The sequence below is a fragment of the Centroberyx affinis genome, unplaced genomic scaffold, assembly GCF_046629955.1.
Source record: "Centroberyx affinis isolate AG114_WGS23_722 - 3 ecotype Tasmania unplaced genomic scaffold, CSIRO-AGI_Caff_v1 ptg000844l_1, whole genome shotgun sequence".
Classification (NCBI taxonomy): Eukaryota; Metazoa; Chordata; class Actinopteri; order Beryciformes; family Berycidae; genus Centroberyx; species Centroberyx affinis.
In genome coordinates, this window is record NW_027279440.1 from 182,660 (window position 1) to 205,516 (window position 22,857).

Sequence of the window (22,857 nt, forward strand, 5' to 3'; positions counted from 1 at the left end):
CTTCGCACAATTTATACTCACACACCTGCTTTCCCCGAGGCCAACTGTGGCGTGGAGACAGCTGGAACGCTGCCACAGCAGCTGCAAGAAAGCCTCAGTAATTTGTTTCAATCCATCCATCAGTCGGTCAGTTACATATTCAGTATACCTGCACACACAGAAAAATAAAGGTGCCGAAAACGGTTCTTCAGAGTGATGCCATAGAAGAACCATTTCTGTTCAGACCAAGATTCTTTAATTTATGCACTCCTTTGCTTAGACACCTGCATTGTGTTTTTATTTATCTGCTCTTGTATAGCCTCATTTACAATTGCACAATATATAATATGGAGTGGTTTGGATATTTTCCGCATTCATGCCATCACCCACCATCCAATAACTAAGAATTAAAAACCCTTTAATATCAAAAGGTTCTTGAAAGGTTCTTTGTGGAACCAGAAATGGTTCTTCTATGGTATCACTCCAAAGAACAATTTTCAGTTCCAATTCGCATATATGACCTCCCAATAACAAGCATCTTTCTTAAAATAGTGTGTGCACTGTCCCAGTGTATATATGTACACTCTACACATATGGTGTGTCTACATATGTTTTTTTATACAGTAGCTAGTTAACAATCTTTCTTGCTTTTCCCAGTGTTTTATTCTTATGTACTACTTTGGAAAAAACTTTGCATACAACCCACACGCATTGGCAGCCATTCAAAACCATAATGACCCTGAGGCCGTTCCTTACTGTGATTATGGGTGTGACGGTGATGCTCCTGAGTGTTAGCGCTATAGTATGCAGTGTCTCCATGAATGAGCGAGAGTGTGCATGGGCGAATGTAAGATGTGAAATGTGCAGCGGCAGCGCATTGCATAAGTTGGAGTTGGAGAGTCCTGGAGGTTTTTCCCGAGTCAACAAGGGACAGGCTGATATTTACAAATGTTTAGCATGTGGATCCTTCTCCCAGCGTTCTCCAGTCATTACTGCGCTGGTCACTTGAGGATCCCGGCACATTCTCAGTGAGTGTGCTGCTCGGGGCACGTGCCTGCCAGTGGTGTGAGGGGGATGAGAACTGATGGCTCTATATATAGAAATATGTATGTGGAGGCTTAAGAAGGAGACCGTGCAAGAGAATGGAGAACGTAACTGCCAAGGCTTGTCCATACCCACCGACTATTAGCTGTTTCACTGAGAAAAAGAGGCGTGTATGTGTGTGTGTGTGTGTTATACTAGCTGAGCAGCTAAGGAGGAAAGGGGGGGCTGGGCTATAGTATGACTCAGATAGAAACAGCTGACTGTGTGTGTGTGTGAGGGGGTTGTCAGACTAAGACAACATCATGGTGGCCCCAGGATCTCAGGACAACGCTCCGTTATACAAGAACCTTCTCCTCACTCATTGTATGTGTGTGTGTGTATGTACAGTATTTATATGTTGTGTTTGTGTTACAGGAAAAAAACACTGAGATTCTTCCTTCCCTCCTCCTCATCACTTCTGTTCTATTACGCTCAATTCCGTTTTCTTCTGTTCTCATCCTCCTCTCGAGTCCTTACCCCCTCCTCCTCTCCATCTTCCTCATCCTCCTTCTCCTCCCCCTCCTCCTCCTCATTCTTCTGAGTTTCCTCGTTCTTTCTTACCAATCACAAGGATTCAGAGCACAGCAGGCGGAGGCAGGAGGCTACTCGATCCTGTAGGGAGAGCAGATAAAACATGAGAATAAGCAAAAATAACAAGGCATCAGGTGTGCAGTGCTGAATATAGGCACATTATTGCCCGCAAGCAAGCGCAGCAGCCCCCTCCACCCCATCAGTCATCCTCTTTACTCATTCTCAGTCTCACAGAAGCTTTCTTGTCACATGTAACATCTTTTCCTATTTGTCACCATGTGTGACTTCCTTGTTTGACGGAGTGAGCAGCCTAGCACCGGGGGCTTCAAAAAATCAAATACAATTTGAGCGGTTATGTGATTCAGTTATGTATTGACTAGAGCAGTGGTTCTCAAACTGGGGTTTGGGGCTCTCCAGGGGTCATGAAATCATTTTGAGAGGGTCACAAGATAATTTATGGGATAGGAAAAAATATATTTCTACCATACAAATTTATAATCGTGTATTTTTTTCTAATTTTTCGCTTTTTTACTTGTGAAATATTTAATAGTTTTCAGCCTCTAGGCCTCCTCTGATAATCAAATGAAATGTCCTGATAAAGGAAAATCATTCTTTGGTTGAATTTGGTTGAACTTCATCACTCTGCATATGCAGCCTGTGGGTTGTGAGTTGGCATTGCTTCATTTTAAGGGGTCACAAGCCAAAAAGTTTGACAACCACTGGACTAGACTATAGATTTCTTCACAAGTTCACTGCCTGAACTGGGTGTTACCTTTCTTGGTGTGAGTTTCTGGGGATCATCATTATTATTATTGTCATTGTTCCCCAAGTAGAAACGCCTCTTGATGCCCCTGGGGCAGAATGGTTTCTGTTGGTTGGAGACGTTGCATAAGGTGCTGAGGTAACCAGGCAGGAACACATGGGCTCCTTGTGCCATGAAACTAGTCCTGAAGTTGCCCTTATTAAAGCAGTAAGGGGACTTTCTGCCTAGAGAACCATACTGATCTCCTAAAAGTCCAACAGGCTATTGACTTCATTTCATAGCTAGAAAAACCTTAAAAACCTAATCAATACACATGCCTAAAGAATGTTATGGTTGCAGCAATACAAAAAAATGTGAAACAGTGCCACAGTGTCGCTGATGATATGTTATTTTCTGGGTGGTATTTTCAGCCGCTCATCCTGTCATTCCTGTCACACCCCCCAACAGCAATCCGGCCTGGGAGTTTAGGATGATGGGATTTTGGAAAGGTGTGTGTGGGTGTGGGGGAAGCAGAGCCGGAAGCGAGGGAGGAGGGATGACCGGAGTCAATCCACACAGATTAACTGTAGACTGACGTTTTTTGACCTGATATCGTCCACTCCCCATCCGGATTAAACTCTGACCACTTCAGAAGGACAGGATTTTTTTAAGGGACAAGATTCAAAATTATCCTGCGAAAAAGAGAATCTTCTTAAACATTTAACTTGAAATTCAAAATGATAATCCGTTTTATTTTCCACCCATTTTTTTTTTTTAATCCTAGCATATGTGTAATTTGATACTATAATGCTGGAAGATGAGGGATATGTTCCAAAGTCTCACTTCAAGTGATTAAGTTTTTTTTTTTTTTTAAAAAGATGACATCATGAATTATATAACTAGGCATGCTCTGAGTTTAGTTTGGCTGCCCTGTGTGTGTGCGTGTGCATCTGCGTGTGTGTGTGTGTGTGTGCATGCATGTGTGTCACTGGATGGCTAAGTGTTGACGTCTTTGTTCATAACTATAACTGGAGGCCAGACGATCCAAGTGTTTTGATGATCATGGTTCGCCCTCAGCTGCTGTTTCTGTTGGTTATTTGGAGCATTGCTGCATGCAAGAACCAAACCTGCTGGTGTCACAATGTTCATTTAGTTTAAAGCATGCATATTTCACAAATGACATGATTTAGCAACTGATAAAGTGCAGTGTATGTTCCTGGAGTCAAGCTTTTTTATCTTTCCAGCCATGATAGTTGGACTTTTCTCTGCTCTTCTTGTCCGTTTGAATCTCTACCTCTCATTCCCTCCAGCCAGCATGAATTGTTGGCCTATGATGCAATCCCTCTTCCCAAGCTAGTTTCAGCTCCCCAGCCAATCAGAGCGCGGCAGGAGGAGGGAGCACGGTCAGTTCATGCTTGTAAACAATACTGACAGTGGGAGGGACTTGCAGAGTGCAGTCCCACCCTCTGTTGTCATCCCTGTTTAGCTGTTCTCAGCGTGTGTTGTGTGTTTGTGTGTGTGCGTCGCATGGAAAGGAAAAGCGAGAAAGGGAAAAGGAAGAAGGAAGGAAGAGGGGCTCGGCAGGACAGAGTGGAAAAAAGGGAGGAGGAACGGGCTGAGTGTGTGTGTATGTGTGTGTGTGTGCGTGTGAGTCAGGGTGTGCGCTGATAGTCAGAAAGGACTCTGTAACGCCAGACTGACTTAAGCCACAGATCTGCCATGGATCCTACTTGACTGATCTACTCAACACGCTACAGCCTCTCCTATTGACAGTAGGTAGTCTTTCTGTCAACTGTGTGTGTGAGTATCTGTGTGTGCGTGTGTGTATGTCTTCATGTACATGCATGCGTGTTGTATACAGTGTCTACCACTCAGCAGTCGTCAGATAGGAGCATGTGGGTTTGTGTGTTTGTTCAAGCCGTCAGCACATATTCATTGGCGCTGGACAGGTGCTTGGCAGTGACAGAAGCAGAGAGGAGGATACCTTTACTTTAATTCCCTGTTGTTGTTAAACTTTATTTCTTCTCTCAGTCTGTCTTTCTCTCCTAACTTTTCCCCCTCCCTCTGTCAGGAGAGCCGAGTTGTCCTCCTGTTGAACTGGGAAGAGGAGGTTTAATTTCCTGTCTTGCCTACCTCGTTTTGTTCCTTCACTTTTTTTTCAGTGTTTGTGTGCGTATTTCTGTGTGTGTGTGTGTGTGTGTGTGTGTGTGTGTGTGTGTGTATTGAGAGATACAGATAGGATCCTCGTATACTGTACAACGAGAGCAGAGTTTCCGCTGCTGAATGATACAATCGGAAAACTGTTATTTTTATTCAATAACGGCTGTAGTAAATAAATGCATTGTGTTTAAGGCCATGGATGTGATCTTGATCTCACACACAGGCTCACACACATACACACAGCACACACACACACACTTACTGAGTTACATATACGATTACTGTAGTTCTGAGAGTTTGGGGAATTAGTCAGGTCTGGGTCAGACTAAGGTCAGCAGCAACAGCACTGCTCTGGTATTTGTATGTTACTGTTTGTATAATGGCGCAGCCAACAGAGTAATGACGTTTTATTTCTGTGGTATTAGTCGACATCTCACTGCGGGACACGTCCTCTCATCTCATACATCATTTGTTGAAGCACTCTGCAGTCCTTGCTGGGCTTGGCAGGTTTCCCACCCCACTAACTTATGACTGCAGAGCCCAAATTCTGATTCTGCACCTCTTCACTCACTTTTTCAATTTGTGACCAAGCTGGTTACCTGTCAGTTACTTGGTCATGGTTGCTAAGAGCATCAAACCTGAGCAACTTAAGTGGGCATGAGAGAAGTTGGGACCTTGTCAAAGCACAGCCATCAGGAAATGTTACAGCCGGGCTCGAAGGTGTTTGTGTGCACATGTGTAAACTTAAAAGTGTATCCACTTGTGTATGGCTGTTGTGTGTGTGTGTCAGGCCGTATATACTGTGAATGTTATGTTCACACGTATTTGATAGTAAAACTGGAATGAACAAAAACTTAATATTCTCAATCAGCCACTGTGGGCTGGATGGAAGTGTTGCTGAAGCAGTTTGTTCTTCCTCTTGTCAGCATGTGTCCGTGTCTCACCATGGACTGTATTTGATTTTTATGTATTCATAAATAAACATTGCAAAACACTAATATCTGAATAGGTACGGTGTCTCGCTGCTTTGGTCATGAAGGAAAACAAATCCTGTTGTGTGAAAAAGTTGTAGAAGTCCCAGGCCTGTCAGCTGAGGTTATACTGTACAGGAAGGTATGATGAGGTTTTTTTTTTTTTTTTCAAGTTTTTTGTTCAACTGCCTTTAATTTTTGGATTTATGATTTTGTTTTGGGGTTTTTTCATCACATTTCTACTACTCTCCTCTCACCCCAGTGTTTTGAGCAGGGACACTCCAATTGGGATTTACTGAGCTGACAGCATTGCCAATGTTTTGAACAAGATACTGAGCTGATACATTTTCATTAATATACAGTATGTTACAGAACTGTTTCTGCAAAAGAAAATCCTTTACATTTATCAAAAGATCTATTTTACTTACTTGTAACACAGTTAACAGTCTGCTTAAGTTAAATAAATGAAATACGATTCTGCACTAATGGTAGTTAAGTAGTAGTTGGAAGGCAATGCAGCAATCTGCTTGCTGGCAGATGATACAGATGATAGGAACAGTTCACATTTTCTACTTCAACAAAATTGGATTTGACTGTAGGCAAATCACCAGTAATTTGACACCAATCAGAGAGAGATCAATCGATTCCTCCCTAGTTTTAAAAAGTAATTTAGTCAAGTATGGTTCACCCCATGCAAAAACTTGTAGACATAACTTACAGTAAACAAATGCACATCAGCCTCCTCACTCTCCAGCGGTCCTATAAGACCTCTTGGTCTTATTTTAGATTCACTGTCATCGCTTCATCACTGCTTGCCTACCCACTAATACATCTGTCTAAATTTAGATAGAGACATCATCACGATATTAGTATGAGCGTGTGCAAGTACAGAAAGACAGAGACAGAGGCAGAGAGGTGTGAGAACTGTACTGAACATTCATACAGTATCACCATGTCAGGACATCTGCTGGTTGATCCTCAAGCTTCATTAAAATCCCAAAGACAACTAGATATTCTTGAAGTTCTCCAGTTTTAAGCATATTGGACAATGTATATTTACACAAAACATAAGCCACGTATCATCACATAATCAATTCCATCAGACATGCTGCTCCTCCCTTACCAGAGTATGGATGTGACATGTCTTTCTCCTGGTGGACAGCTTGAGAAGTGACCTTTACCCTCCCGCTCCAGAGACTCTGTCATAGGATCCGCTTTACAAGACTGGAAAGATACTGCCTGGCTCTCATTCAGTCTACCCTGACGTTTGTGTGTGTGTGTGTGTGTGTGTGTGTGTGTGTGTGTGTGTGTGTGTGTGTGTGTGTGTGTGTGTGAACCTATGTGCATGCATGCGTGTGTGTTGTTGCTGGCAGTGGGCAGCAACTGACAATAGGACAACAGCAGAGAGGGGACATAGAGGATTTAGTGCTATATCAGAGCCAGCAGTGACAGATGTGCAGACAGCGGAGAATCTGGTGGGGAGGATCAGGGTGTGTGTATGTGTGTGTGTGTGTGTGAGTGTGTGTGTGTGCGTGTGTTCTCTGTGTATGCAGGCGAACAGAAATGTGTGCGGGTATAGGCTTGTGTTTGTTTGGAGCACATGCTATACACCTATCGCTGCATTCGTACGAGTGTTGGAGTGCATGTCTGTGTCTGAAACATGAATAATACATGTGTTGACCTACTGAGAATATGTGGCAGGACTGCATTGCTGGAGCCAGATAGCAACACAGAGGCACCATTGGCTTCCACCCAGTATTTATCAAAGTTTAAGCTCCATGTGAGGAGAATTTACACCTCAATGACCAAAAGCAAACAAAAAAAAGAAATTATTTTCTAACAAACAAACAAATGTGTAATTATGCCCTAAATCTTCACCCTAAATTTAATCCAAGCTGCTTTTTTTGCCCAACAAATAATCAGTAGCCAATTGTTGTCTTACTCAAGTCTAACCAAATCTAACCTTTCCAGACCCTGTGCCTCATTCTTACAACGTTTTTTGTTCCTGCCTCTAACCTAACTATATTGCACAAGTTTTCTTATTTCAATTTGCTTTTTTTTCATAGCTTGTTATAAATGATCTACATTCCACAAGCATAATAATGAGGAAATGCTGCAATAGCATTTTTAACATACCAATTAGTTTACCATCTGTGGTACACTAGCACCGATGAATCCAAAAATGTAGTACACTGGAGACTCAGTCAGCACTGCCTTGTGTTGCTAGGCAGAATAAATCCATACCTTGCAGCTGCATTTTCATAATAGATGAGATTGTCACTCTGCTCCGGTCAGCTCACACTGCCTAGTCTCTGAAGCTGAGAGATGACTACTTGAAACACTTTGTGTTTCTTTGCTGTTCCTTACTGACTGGCTCTGTTACATATGCATTGCCATTTCATTTGAAGTGTATCATTGAAAATGTATGCATTTGTATTTGTAGATTTGCAGGTTGAATTAGTACCAGCATGACATAGGGCTGGGCGATAAATTCAATATTATCGTTTATCGTCTTTCAGTGGAATCATATTGTGATGATATGATGATATTTTGATATCGTGACACACATTTCTGCTGTCTGAATTGATGATGACAAGCAAATTTTACTTAAAAACTCTCATAAAATGAAGTATGGTAGGAATATTATTTGAATATTTCTGTTTTGTTTGTCTGTTTTGTTTCACCTAACATTACCATTCGGTTCAATGAGATGAACATTAATTTGATTATTTAACGTGATTTTGCATACATGAACCATATCGTGATATATATTGATATCAAGAAAAATCCTTATGATTATCATGATATTGATTTCAACCATATCGCCCGGCCCTAGCATGAAATATGTTTGTAAATTGAACATATGCTAATTAAAAATGTATTGTACACCAACAAAATGCTGTGTTTTAACAGCCAGCTATTCTATTATTCTATTTTGCGGGTTACGCAAAGGCAGATGTCTTCATCTGCAGGCTATGACTGCACTAGATTAAAGTATGAACCAAACTACAGTTTGGGAGTAGGGAGCCCTGACTGGTGACTGTGGTATATATATAGAGAGAGACAGACAGACAGATAGACAGAAATAGAAGGAGACATCGACACTAGTCAGCTCATCCTGCATTCAGTTGGCATGCGAGAGAAAAAATGCTTTAGATGTCTGTCTTTGAACTGCATGTGTGGGTGTAGTTGTCAGTACAGGTAACACTGAATTAGTGTGTATGCAGGTAAGTAAGTAAGTTTTTGTGTACCTGTGTGGCCAGGAGAGCTGGTTTTAATGCATCATTGTGGGTTTTTCATAAAGGCTCCTCTATAACAGAAGACCAGAGTTACTGTCTGATTACAAAGCCTCTAGTGTCCTGTACGAAAGCTTTGGTGTTAGCTGAGCTGTTAATCAAAAACCAGGCACATGGCCATACTGGTTTGTCTGCATCTACTGCGGGTCTCAAAATACGGTTATGTGCCTTTATTTCACACGGTTCTCTTTCGGCTGCCGTTCGTCTGGTATTATCCAAGAAATAATGCCGTAACAATAGGCACGTTTTTGTGCTAATCAAGGTATTAAACAGCATTGGTAACTTCAGTTCCTGGTACCTGCTGTGGGTATAGTGAGCTGAGCATTAGCAGTTGTGTCAGTTAGAAGGAATAACAATGGGAGAAAAGAGAGTATGGCCTTGCTTTGTTTTTGTTTTTTTCATGAACAACACTTTAAAGACATAGCTGAGTCCAGGTGTAAATATTTGGCAGACGTTGATGTACCTATCTATTTCCCTCTCTCTCTTTGCAGGTTAACTGGAGTTGCGGTCAGTGGCTTTGAATGTCTTCTGCCATGGCAAAGCGAGAGACTGGGAGCACCAGCCCAGTGGTGCGTCAGATAGACAAGCAGTTTCTGGTCTGCAGCATCTGTCTGGATCACTACCACAACCCCAAGGTCCTGCCCTGCCTGCACACCTTCTGTGAGAGGTAACTAACATTTGCTCCTCCTGTTACAACTGACCAAGCTCCTAATTACCCAGCCTTTCCTGACACAAACCCAAGGCTCTGCCCTGCCTGCTCACACACTTTCCAAATGTAACTTTTTCTATAACTATGGCTATAACTAACCAAGGCTGCACAGGCTATAGAGGTACAGCATTGTTTTTGACCTATATCCCTTCTGTCTTTTGCCCCTAATTAATAACAGTTTCCACAGTGCTTCCCTGAACTTTTCTATGAGTGTTACAGCAACAAAACTGCATTTTAACCCCCAAACACAACCACAGAAGTCTTGTCATATTTACATGCCGGCCATTAGAGGAACCTCCTCTATTGCAAATCCCTAACCGCAATTAAACAGTCCAGACTCCAGACTACTCCTCCTCACTGACTCCGCTGGGATAAGTGCATTCCTCAGCGTCAGGGACTGTCAACGACCGCAGTCTGAAAAGAGGTCCTTTGTTGAGAGAGGCGATTGCGATTCCTCAATCTACAGTTCGTCAGAAAGACGACACCCCCTCAGGCGACACTTACTGGGCCTTTTTCGTGAGGAGCCAGGCAGAAGAGGCTTTTGGAAAGCTTCTGGGTCAGGGTGGGAGGATGGAGAATGGAGTGGGGGGGGGTTGCTGCTAGGTGCAGCGAATAAACAGGATTGTGTTTCAAACTGGTTTGTCCTATGATCAAACAAATATTTACTGCATCAAGGCTGTAGTTCAGAATACTCATGCGCAGAGGTTTGGATTAATTCCTTTTTCCATGCTGTGTGGGGGGCATTTGCCCACCGGAGGGCAAGTTTAATCCCCAGTTTTACTGCGTGGCACATTATCCGGAGCCCTGCTGAGGTGAACAGATTTTGTTTGGGGCTATACATGCTGCCAGACAGATGTACTAATATCGGATGGGTAGATGTAGTAGTTGTTGGGTTGAGGTGGCAGACAGAAGTTAGGAAACCCCCACTGAGCCCACTCTCTCTGGTGTAGTGTTGTCGCTCTCGCTGCTCCACTTCTTCTTCTGCTCCCTTTTCCCTCATTTTTGTGATTCTCTCTCATGAAAATTTCTTTCAAACATTTTTTTTCTATCTACATCAACCGTGTTTTACAACACATTTATCCACCCCATACCACAGGCACTCACACCAACTTACTTAATTACTTAATTATGTGCTTACTGCTTATGGACGTCCATCTTAAGGCTGATGTTGTGTCCTTTGATTGGTTAGGGATGAGCCTGCCATGGGTTTTACTATTGTTTCTAATGATGATTCCACAGTAGAAGACTATGCTACAGTTTGTGGCATGTGGTTACTTGTTAGTCTTAGAAGTGATTTTAAGATTTTACTTAACACAGATGGTTCTGACACTAAACTATATCACAGACCTTTTAAGCCCAAACAAACTTCAGCCTGAGGTGAACTGCCTCAGTATGCTTAACTATCTTAACTGATGTTGCAGCCATCAATGTGTCTGATATAGCAACAGTAGATTATCCAGGCTTCAGAGTTGTAGAGTAGTGTTGACAGACAGACTGGCTGGTAGACTCAGACTTTTTTTAATGCTCTTGGTTGTTCTTAAAAACATAAGACTGCAGTTTACCAAAAGCAGATGAGGCTAGGTTGATGGCAAAACTGTATGGTGTCGTCAATTAAAGCATTATAGCATGCTGCCGAAGTAGCACAACTGCTGGACAGCCTTTGGCAGTGTTAACCACAAGACTCATTGAATGTTCACAGAAGAAAAAAACACACAGCATGTGCTGGGTGGCAGCTGGGCTGTGGGCCAGGAGTGCAGTGTAATCTCCATACTGCAGCTGAAATTTTGCTGACTGTGGCCTTGGTTTTGGCTCGAAGGTGTCTGATGTTAAATAGATTCCCTCCAAAGGGCAATTGAACCTGTACACCGTCCTCAGTCTACAGGGGCTTGTGGGAAAGGAGTGTGACTGCTGCCAGGATGAGGCCAGTACCCAACTCTGCTTATGCACATACACACTCACACAAATATAAACACACACATCTGCCTTCCCATAATTATGTGTCTCTTGCATCTCTGTTAGACAGAGCGTCTTGCCAGAGACTCTTTTGCTCAGTGAGAAAGTGCATGCTCGGTCTCCTGGGGCCGTGGGTTGTGTGTGTATTGACTCGGATCGACACTTATTCCCTACTTGTTGTGACAGAAACACAGTTTAGGCACTTTCTATCAATTAGCGTGACAGTGACAACTATCTCACTCTCCTTCTCTCTCTAGAGTGTTGCGGTGAATAGAATATGACTAATAATGACATACTGTACAATGCAAAACAGCTACTTAGTTTCGTTCTCTACATCTTTCTCTCTCTCTCCTCCTCTTCCCGACTCCCTCCCTCCTTCCCTCTAGCTGTCTGCAGAACTACATTCCCCCAGAGTCTCTGACGCTTTCGTGTCCAGTGTGTCGGCAGACGTCCATCCTGCCCGAGAAAGGCGTTTCTGCTCTACAGAACAACTTCTTCATCACCAACCTCATGGAGGTTGGACTCTTTAATACCTTTTCCAGTCAAGTCAGATTCACAGGCTTTTAGCAAACAGGATCGTCAAGTGCTTTACAGAAAACAAAGGACAGGAACACAGATGAAAACAAGAGACAATGAAACAAGGGATAATAATAACAAGTGCATCTGAAAGTCTAAGAAATGGGACAGAGTGTGTGTGTGTGTGTGTGTGTGTGTGTGTGTGTGTGTGTATAGTGTGTGCGTCCATGTGCACCTGAGCAGATCTGCACGCATTTGTGTGAGCGGGCAAAGAGAAAGGAACGTAGACAAAAAGCTAATCTGCTGATCTGAAGCTACACCCCAAATCACACTGAACACAGGTTATCACAGGTTATCATCTGAAAAGTCTTTGGAAACCTGCTCATTTAAATACTTTTTTGAATAAAGTATGATGACATGTGTTTGAGCAGGTCCTTCAGAGAGACCCAGAGTGCTCGCGGCCAGAAGCCTGCAGTGTGTTGGAGTCGGTGAGCGCCGCTGCTGCAGGGAAACCCCTCTGCTGCCCGAACCACGAGGGAAAGGTGGGAATCCCTCATGACTATAGTTTGTTTTTATCTGCTTCTGTTTATGTGACGCTTCCACCTAGTTATTGCCTCACTCAAGCTGGCCTGAACTCTTTGGTTTTAGCGATTAGTGTTAATCAATCAATCAATCAAAATACCAAAATACTTCATTCATCACTCAAGGTGCAATTCAAGGCAGCGAGTTCATAAACAACATGAGACCACAATATACAATCATTCATACACATATAAACAAAAAGAAAACAAGATAAAAAAAATAAAAAAAAAATGTCTAGGTCACTCAAGTCAAGTCCATGTCATTAATATCAAGTCTCAAGTCTAAATGTAAAACACCAAGTCAAGTCAGAACAAATCAAGAGTCCAGTATCAATTTAATATCTTAAAGAAAAAAAAATATCTGGGACTTTTCAATGCAATATGGTTTTAATAGGATATCAGATACAATAAATTGAATCATTCCATACAAATTCAGAAAGCAGAATTTAAATTCAGTCGTCTGGTGGAACAAATCTCATCACTTTCAATCTAAGTAATTTACAGAAACACAGGAGTCATCCAAGTACATGTACAAGTCAAAGTCAAGTCCCCAAGTCACCAGAACCAAAGTCAAGTCAAGTCTCAAGTCTTCTCTTCATGCATCAAGTGAAGTCTCAAGCAATTAAATCTGTGACTTGAGGCTGACTCAAGTCCAAGTCATGTGACTCGAGTCCCCACCTCTGCTACATAATAGGCCTACTATCCAATTCTGTCCAGAGGAATGTGCGAGTGCATTTATCAGTCTACAGTATATGCTGCGTGAGAAGACCTTCCTTCCTCATTTCTTTTACATTTACTGTTAACAAGTCTTATGGCTTCTGGAATAAAAACAAACTTTCTTCTTTTTGTTTGACATGTGGGGCTTCTAAAGCGCATTCATAGTGTTAGAGAAATAACTGAAACCTGCTTACCTACCTGAAAACACAGTGAATGAGCTTTGAGCCGTTTGTCTCCCTCTGCAGGTGATGGAGTTCTACTGCGAGTCGTGTGAGACGGCCATGTGTCTGGACTGTACGGAGGGCGAGCACCGGGAGCACGTGACCGTTCCCCTGCGGGACGTCGTGGAGCAGCACAAAGCGGCCCTGAAGACACAGCTGGACGCCATCCGCGGCAGGTGGGGGGCTCCGTACCTGGGTTGAGCTTTTAGTATTATTTCCTTCACATCGGGTGTTTGAAAGCTTAAGTTTGTCCCAGATAAGGCAGGCGCCGTTTCTGGGGTGGCGTGGATTACTCATGCTGTACTTACGTCGTGAAAAGCACAGTCTTTAGCATAGTGAAGCACACACACTTTTATTTAAGAATACCAGTGTTATGCACAGAGTTATTATATTTTTGGATTTTTAATTTGTTTATATTTGTGTGTAGTTTTCAATTTTTATGTCAATTACAGTTTGGTTTCACTTCATTTTTATTGTGTGTTTAGTAGCTTTGTTTAGTTTTTAGTTTTTACTAATGCTTATTTTAAGTTTGGTTTCAGTTTTTTACAGATGTTTTTTTTTTTTTTTTTTTCAACATACATTGTGTGATACAAACAATAATATTCTAATATTCTTTTTACCCGGCACATAAACAAAAAAGCAAAAACGTAACATATTTTTTTATTTTATTTTAGTTAGTTTATTTTAGTTTTTATTAAGTTTTATAAATAGACACAATAGTTTTAGTTAGATTTTAGTTTTTTGAGAAAGTCTTGTTTTTATTTTAATTTTAGCACCTATATTTTTTGTCTTAGTTTTACTTTCTGATAATAACCTTGGTTATGTATTTGTTTTCTGGACAAAGGAAAATGATTACCAGCACGCAGAATGATGGTTGCATTTCAAATATTGATTACTTGATTATTTTCTCCAAATTGAACAATGTCATGCTATTTCATTTCCCAGGCTGCCCCAGCTGACAGCAGCCATTGAGCTGGTGACGGAGATCTCCCGCCAGCTGACAGAAAGGAAGAACGAGGCGGTGGCAGAGATCACAGGAACCTTTGAGGAGCTGGAGCGGGCGCTGCATCAGCGCAAGACCGCCCTCGTCACCGACCTGGAGAACATCTGCAGCACCAAGCAAAAGGTTAGTGTGTTACATATTATACACTCACACATACATGCGCTCACACACACACACACACACACACACACACACACAAACACACATTCAATCTGCAAGTAGTCAAACAGTACATGACCTGCCACATCTCTCGCATACCTGAGAGGCTCCTTTGATCTTCACTTCTCTCTTAATCCCTCCTCTGCTCCCTCTCTCATCACCTGATCCTCTCCTTCTCTCTGTTTTTCTCATCTGCTCTCTCTCTCTCATCTTCTTCCTTACTTCACTCTCAACCTCTTCCTCTCATCCCCTTTCTCTCCTTGTCTCCCGTTCTTCCTCTCCTTCCACTTTACCTTAACGCAGGTCCTGCAAGCCCAGCTGTCGTCTCTCCTGCAGGGGAAGGAGCACATCCAGAGCAGCTGTAGCTTTACGGAGCAGGCCCTCAGCCACGGCAGCGCTACTGAGGTGAGCTGGCACTGGCAGCTTGTGATTTGTACAAGCAAATGAACAAACCGGTTACAGCACAGAGGGGAGTCAGATATTAAATGTGACGTAGCGTTAAATCGGTACATATCATCTGAAACATTTACCAAAGCACAGGATGTGGTCTCTTGTGCGTTAATCCGAGCTGAGCATCCATACAGAAGCCCAATTCAAATGTTAAAAGGATGATGCACTAATTCATAAATGTTAGTATAGGGGAAAGAGGGCTAAAGGACAATCAGAGCACAATGCACAACATCTTAATCTAAATGTTACAGGCTTGAGTGAACAAACCATACTTTGTGAAATAGTAAAAAAAAAACAAAAAAACACTGTACATGTTTTTGTTATGTAGGTGCTGCTGGTTCAGAAGCAGATGAGTGAGCGGGTAACGGCTCTGGCCCGACACGACTTCCCAGAGAGACCGCACCAGAACGCACATCTGGACTGTCAGGTACTAGCTGCTGTCTGTTCTGCTAAAAAAAAAAAAAAAATGTCTCTGCTTTCTCTTTCGTCATGGGGGTGTTACTAATATTCCCACACACTCACTCAAGTGAGTAAGTCAGAGCTAAACCCAGAACTGAACAACAAGTTTGGCTCCAGGTGAGGTTAGGGGCAAATCTATGCAGAGAAGACATAGTAGTAAGTATAATGTAACATGGAATGTATTATAATGACACTAGAATAACATAATTATTATAGCTTAATGAATTTTTTTTCATAATATGTTGTTTTTCTGTAGTAATCCAGGCATAATTTACTCACTACAGGTAGATCATTGATGTTGTTGCTGGTATATGCAGTAGATGTGATGCTGAACAAACTATCAGGGTTTCTGTGCAGGTCTGGAAAGTCTGGAAAAGTATGAAAAATGAATTTGAAGGTCTTGAAATGTTTGGGCATTACACAGAAAGTCTGGAAAACTATGGAAAACTTTTGCTGCACATATGACTCCCCATTGTATGTAGCCTACTGTCATTTCTTAAATTCTAATATTTCTAGGGGAATAATAATCCTAAAATACACGTGATACTACCAAGACTATTTGACAGCCAAATTGTCCAGCTCCTGTCGACATACATCACATTGATTACCAATCGTAATCATCAGATGTAGTCAAGAAATACAATTTTTGGAGAGAAGCATGGGGTTTTGAAATGGAAAACCTGTCCTGTGTCCTGTCCAGGTGGAGACTGAAGGCCTGCGGCGCTCCATCCAGAACCTGGGCGTCCTGCTCACCACGGCAGCAGTGGGTCACACCTCCGTGGCCACAGGAGAGGGCCTCCGCCACGCAGCGACCGGGCAACACCACAGCATTACTGTGACAACTAAAGACAAAGTACTGCGTTTAAATCATTTCGCTCCACTGACATTTGCTATTGGAAAAATGTGTGTATCGTCAATCACAGGCACTTTAGCCAGCAATTTTACATTTTGCTTTTGTTTTCATTTGGCTTTACTTGTTTGTTGTCAGGGAACTCTGTGGATATTTCAATTTAGTTTTTGCCGTTTCACTCATGTTTTCATTCTGTTTCTCTCTTGTTGTGCTATTGAAAAAAGTCACATATTTTGTAGTGGCCCTGGTCGCCAAGGCAATTAATAAGTATTATTATCATCAAAAGCAAAAATATGAGAAGCTTGTGATGTTAAATTGAAAGAGCTTCCCTAGTGGCTCAAGCACCGTACATATTGGCTGCAATAATACAAATTTCCCCAAAAAAGATTTTGATATATTACAGATTGTGTGTGTGTGTGTGTGTGTGTGTGTGTGTGTATGTGTGTGTGTGTTACATGGTGTGGGTGAAAGCTGTTACGGAGTAGGGAGGTGAGAGGTTGTATTATGCAGAGAGATCTAAAGAATGTGTGCTTAGATTCTATATTAAAAAACTAGTAAAAAATAGCTTCAGCAAATTAGATTCTTAATAAATTCATATTGCAGAACCAAGATTGAAAGTGACAAATAATTTTTATGAAGACATCATTATTTGAAGTTCATAGAGGTTGTGGCCTGTTTTTGTGTTTGCATCCTGACACTCCACCTCTCTGTGCATGGCATTGTATTGAATAGGATTATATTTGTATTTGTGTTGTTCAACAATCTAACATCCAAAATCAATGACCCTCTATCTGTAGGATGGGGAGTTGGTGCGGACAGGAAACGCGGTTTTAAAAGCAGAGATCATGTCCGCAGACGGGAGCCGGGCTGCGGAGGCGGAGGTAACGGACAATAAGAACGGGACGTACGAGGTGGGATACACGGTACGCTCTGAGGGAGAGTACTCCTTCGCCCTGTCACTGTACGGACAGCCCATACGGGGCAGCCCCTTCCGCCTGCGGGCCGTCAAGCCCTCCGATGTGCCGCAGTCTCCGGATGATGTGAAGAGGAGGGTGAAGTCTCCCAGCGGGACGGGGGGCCACATACGGCAGAAGGCGGTGCGACGGCCATCCAGCATGTACAGCACCACCAAGAAGAAGGAGAACCCCATTGAGGATGAGCTCATCTATAGAGTGGGTAAGACAAGATGACCTGTCCGGGACAGAAAGGCCTTATACAGGTCAGACCTGGGTCAAATTTAGTATTTATGCCATTGACAACTTGCCAGATACTATCTAAATCACCTTGATGTGGTAAATCCTACCCACTTAAAGCAGATTAAAACAAATGCTTTTTTTTATCATTGATATTTTATTCAAATTTTATCATCACGTACACATAATAAAGGCACAAAAACAGATGTTAATAATTGTCGTCAAATAGTATTCGACCCTAGGTGTTGTACCAACATGTAAAGTTATGTGTAGAAGATCAAATCTACCATCTACCCACATGTATGGCAGTGACCAAGACAGCCAAACTTTCTCATTCTTAATTATCCTTTAAGGGCAAATATTGTACAGTGTGACTAAGGACAAAATATCAAATGGCTTATGGGGGTTTGGTGTTTATTGAGTGTGTAATTGTCTGCTTGCCAGGTTCCCGAGGCAGAGAGAAAGGGGAGTTCACCAACCTGCAGGGAATCTCAGCCTCCAGTAATGGCAGAGTGGTGGTGGCTGACAGCAACAACCAGTGCATACAGGTGAGAGAGACAGAGAGAGAAAGAGAGAGGAGAAACCTACATGGATATCATTGAATGTGTTTGTGACCACTTAGATCAGGCTGTTCACAAAGAAAAGATTTTTTTTGGTATTGGGATCACGCCGAATTTGTGATCGCTCAATAGACGCTACTTTGATCCATCTCACTGCAGGTATTTTCCAATGACGGGCAGTTCAAGATGCGCTTCGGGGTCAGAGGTCGCTCTCCGGGGCAGCTGCAGAGACCTACGGGTGTAACTGTGGACATGAACGGTGACATTGTGGTGGCCGACTACGACAATCGATGGGTCAGCATCTTCTCCTCGGACGGCAAGTTCAAGGTGAGATCTCAGAGCGATGCATCAGCAAAACAGTGATAAAGAATTTACCTACACTTTTTTTCATTAAATGTCATTGGTTAAGAAAAATCCTGCTTGGATCACTTTTAGCCTCTTTCTTTCTCATGGGAAACAAGCCAAAATATCAGAGGATAGTTAAAAAGCCTATTAAAGGTAAACAAGTTTATAGCATTTAAACAGCGTTATATTTTATTCCCTATTCCCTAAAGACCTGTACGGAAAGCGATTGCTTAACGTCCATGTGAATCCTCATCCCCATTTTTTGAAAGATCTCCAATCTGCTCTCCTCCCTCTCAGAATAAGATTGGCGCGGGCCGGCTGATGGGGCCCAAGGGTGTGGCTGTGGACAGGAATGGACACATCATCGCCGTGGACAACAAGGCCTGCTGCGTCTTCATCTTCCAATCCAACGGGAAGCTTGTGACCAAGTTTGGAGCCAGGGGGACGTCTGACAGACAGTTTGCAGGTGAGGAGGAGAAGAAGGCCTGGATATGAAACATCAGACTTCATCAATACAGACACATGGGGATCGCAAGCAATGCTCTTTTTTTTAGTAAATCAATGAGGCAGCAGTCTGCTTCAGCTTTTAAAGTAAATCCAGCATATTCACTATAACATTTTGTGTTATGACCACCACACATAACACAACATATCATATGGCATACTCCATATATTATGGTGGATTTTCAAAGTCAAATGTTGGCTTAATCGCTTTGCAGCAGAAGAACACCCTGACCGCCCCCAACTGTTTTCTTCTTCGCTTATCCTTTATCTCTGACTACCTATTTTTCTTTCTTTCTGTTCTTCCTCCTGTGTTCCAATTCAGAAAAACTTGGCCCAAACTTAAATAAATCTGGCTCAGTTTTCAGTAAGTATTAAGTATGGCCTTGACACCACCTTAATCCCACAGTGCAGTGCTCTCTGTCTAACCCGACTCCCTGAAAGTGTGTCTGACCTCCCGAAAGCTCAAACTGTTGACAAATTGTTGGATCAAGCTGTGCCTGTGCAACAATGATCAGAGATACGTGTACATGCCGTTGTAATAATCACTGTTATTACAATAACTATTAATATAACATTTTGTCATGTGGATTGTGTTGTATTGTTTGTGTACAATGTTTATGAAAAGATCAGTGATTCCAGTGCCTTGAAACTAACCAATGTTTGTTGTTTGCTATATGATGATCAGTGTGGGGAGCTAGAGAAATCTGATTCAGTTTTTGTGTTAATGAGTGAATCAGTTTTTCAAATCACATAATTAGTTACTTATGAGTTACAGCTACTTACAGTGGTTACTTGTTGGTTCATGTATAATTTTTTCATGTTTTCCATATAATCCAACTCTGATTTTGTGGTGTTGTATTGTGAAAACATGAAAACAAAAAGCGTGACTCAACACATGAAAAGAATGGCATCTTTTGTACCCAAACAAACTACTCTAGGCGACGCTATTTAACCAACTGATTGGACTGGGTTCATTATCACCATAGCTACTGAAATTTGGGTTTAAACAACCCAGTAACAGTAGAGGGAATGCTGCGAGCGACATGAATCATGTCTCAGTTCCAAGTGGAGCAAATACCAGCGCATGCATAAATAACGCTCCCCTCTCTTCTTCCAGGTCCGCACTTTGTTGCAGTGAACAACAAGAATGAAATTGTTGTGACAGATTTCCACAATCACTCTGTGAAGGTAAGACATGCTTTGTGCTGCGATCAAAACAGGGATTATCTGTGAAGCCTGAACAAGCATATTAATATCCTGTTACTATCCATTCAAATAGTAAACCACGTAGCAAATGTATTTGTGTATTATAGTACATGGCAGAAATTTGGACAAATCATGAGTTGTGTTTACTGACTTCCCTGTCCCCAGGTGTACAGTGCAGATGGAGAGTTCCTCTTTAAGTTTGGCTCTCATGGCGAAGGCAACGGCCAGTTCAACGCTCCCACCGGAGTGGCTGTGGACTCCAACGGAAACATCATCGTAGCCGACTGGGGTAACAGCAGAATACAGGTGAGATGAGCCGTATTCACTCTGCTATGAACATGACAATTGACTTGAAAAGTATATTTTTACCAATATCTGTCTATTGAGATGCAATTAAACATAATAAGTATTCAGTGTTGTTAAGATGACATGACTTGGAATACAAATAAATAACAGTTAAAGTATCAATAACTTTCAAACCTAATGAAATTGGTCATGATTTTTAGCAGTTTTAGGATATGTGTGAGATTATGTACATAATATCGTCAGTTTTGTTTTTCAGCAAAGTGTCAATTTATGGATGAAGTTATATTAAAGTTATATAAAAAAAAAAAGTGAAAAAAAATCTGCCTGTGTGTGGAAAAAGGTGCTTGTATTTTCTCATTGGCGAATGCTTGGTCTTACTTTTTTGTTGTTGTTCCAATCAGTTTTTTACACTGTTCCCTGTGGCTTTGTTCATTTATTCAGTCTTCAAATCAACTTTACCACAGCATTTGTGAAACCGTTTCTATTAGTAACTTCCAACACCAGAGGTTGCACAGTAAACTCTCCTCATCCAAGTCGCAGCAACCTGAAACTTCAGTATCTTGAGTGTTTTCTATCTGCTAGCACTAGAATCTGTTTGAAACAGCTGCAGCATGACGGTGAAAGCCATAAGCTTTGTGTTTTTGTCTTTCAGGTGTTTGACAGCACCGGCTCCTTCCTATCGTACATCAACACGTCAGCGGACCCACTGTACGGCCCCCAGGGCCTCGCCCTCACCTCAGATGGACATGTGGCTGTGGCCGATTCTGGCAACCACTGCTTCAAGGTTTACCGCTACCTGCAGTAGGCCGAGGGAGACGTCTCCATGACGACCTGATCATACATGTTAACGTCACATACTACCAGTGGACATAGAGCTGAAACGTGTCCGCCTCCTTTTTTTTTTCAGTGGCCGTGGTTCCAGAAGTAAATTCCCCATTCATTTCAGAAAATTCTGCTTGAGTGCTAGTTTTAAGCTTACAACTGAACCAACCAGCTACAAAATCAATCATGAGCTTATTACAATAGATTCAGAAAAAAATATCTCTATGAAAAACAAAAAAAAGGCAAAGATAAAAGACTGTAAATAATGTTTTTTAAGAGGGAATGAACTACTCATTCCAAACAGCCTTGAGAGTGATTCCCTTTCCCACATTTTCACCAGTGTTACTAAATAATATTCTAATATAATATAAAAATATTCTGTGATTACTGACTTGTAATAGCTTTCTTTTCCTCATCCCTAAAAAAAAGACATCACGTCTGACAGCAAAACCATAGTGGAGCAGCAGCAATCACTGATACAGGTTGCTAGCCAACTAACATCACCTCACTGTCATCAGCAACTTTGGAGTGGGCAGCGTTTCTATGGTAACAGCAACCTCTCTGATTGATGGGAACTCTCTAAAGCTTGTGGGTAGTGTAGTATTTCACAAGGAACTCAGGAATAAAACACTTAGAAGCATACAGTATATAGTCTTTTCACAATCTGGCAGCTCATGGTAAGTCGACCTTACACTGTCAAAACATTAGAGGGAATAATCAAATTCCCAATGGGAAAAATTAATGGGAAATTTACTTCCGGAGCGGGACGTTTCAGCTCTATTGCTGATCAGTGTGACATCACCAGTAGACAGCCTGACAGTCTAAAGTTGGTGATACACTCTGCAGTTTTTTTGGGCAATGTAGATGGGCAACACTCCCAGCAACAGGCAAACAAAGTGAGACACACAATCAGAAATGTACTCACTGCTTCCTGGTGAGAGGACGTTGCTTTGTGATTGAAGTAACAAAACTCTTTGAACACTGTTGCCCATCAGTGTGCCCCAAGAAATTACCTTGTGTACCGCTGCCTTATACCATTTCTTATCATTAAACACAACAGAACACAAGCAGACAGGAATGTGTTGTTTCAAAGGAATTGTTGCTTATCCTCATCCTGCACCTTATCACTCTGCCGAGATCCCCACACGTAAATATCGGTTTCTTTGATGTTGTTGGGTTTCTTCCTCATTCCGGTCAATCATAAGATGAGTTGACCTAGGGCAAGGTTGGAAATAAAGGCTTTATCCTGTTTTTTGTTTTGTTTGTTTTGTTTTTGTGAATACCCAAAGACAAGCATCAAGAAGCACAACAGTTCTGTTTCAGCACCGCAGGTTATGCTGTTCGGAAGGTTTTTGAACATAACATCTGAACTAGCATCACATCAACATTAACTCTCGGCCCAGTCCCTTTCTCTTCTGTTATCCAAAGCAAACATCTTGGGTCCGACCCCACTATTACTTGCACTTTTGTGTATTCATATCTACAACCTTATGTAGTTGTACATATGCATATTTAAGTGTACATACAGATTCGGTGTCCAT

General features: G+C 42.0%; 1 protein-coding gene across 1 annotated transcript; it reads left to right on the plus strand.

Moving 5' to 3' along the window:
- The first annotated feature begins 4,006 nt into the window (after positions 1-4,006).
- On the plus strand, positions 4,007-21,299 carry LOC139645324 (tripartite motif-containing protein 3-like). Its single transcript, XM_071521018.1, has 17 exons — positions 4,007-4,107; positions 9,254-9,429; positions 11,811-11,940; positions 12,372-12,482; positions 13,484-13,635; positions 14,405-14,585; positions 14,925-15,026; positions 15,400-15,498; positions 16,231-16,383; positions 17,178-17,556; positions 18,018-18,121; positions 18,293-18,460; positions 18,776-18,944; positions 19,305-19,346; positions 20,100-20,170; positions 20,354-20,494; positions 21,147-21,299. The coding sequence occupies exons 2-17, from the start codon at positions 9,284-9,286 to the stop codon at positions 21,297-21,299; spliced, it is 2,301 nt and encodes a 766-aa protein (XP_071377119.1). The 5' UTR covers positions 4,007-4,107; positions 9,254-9,283.
- Positions 21,300-22,857: the final 1,558 nt, after the last annotated feature.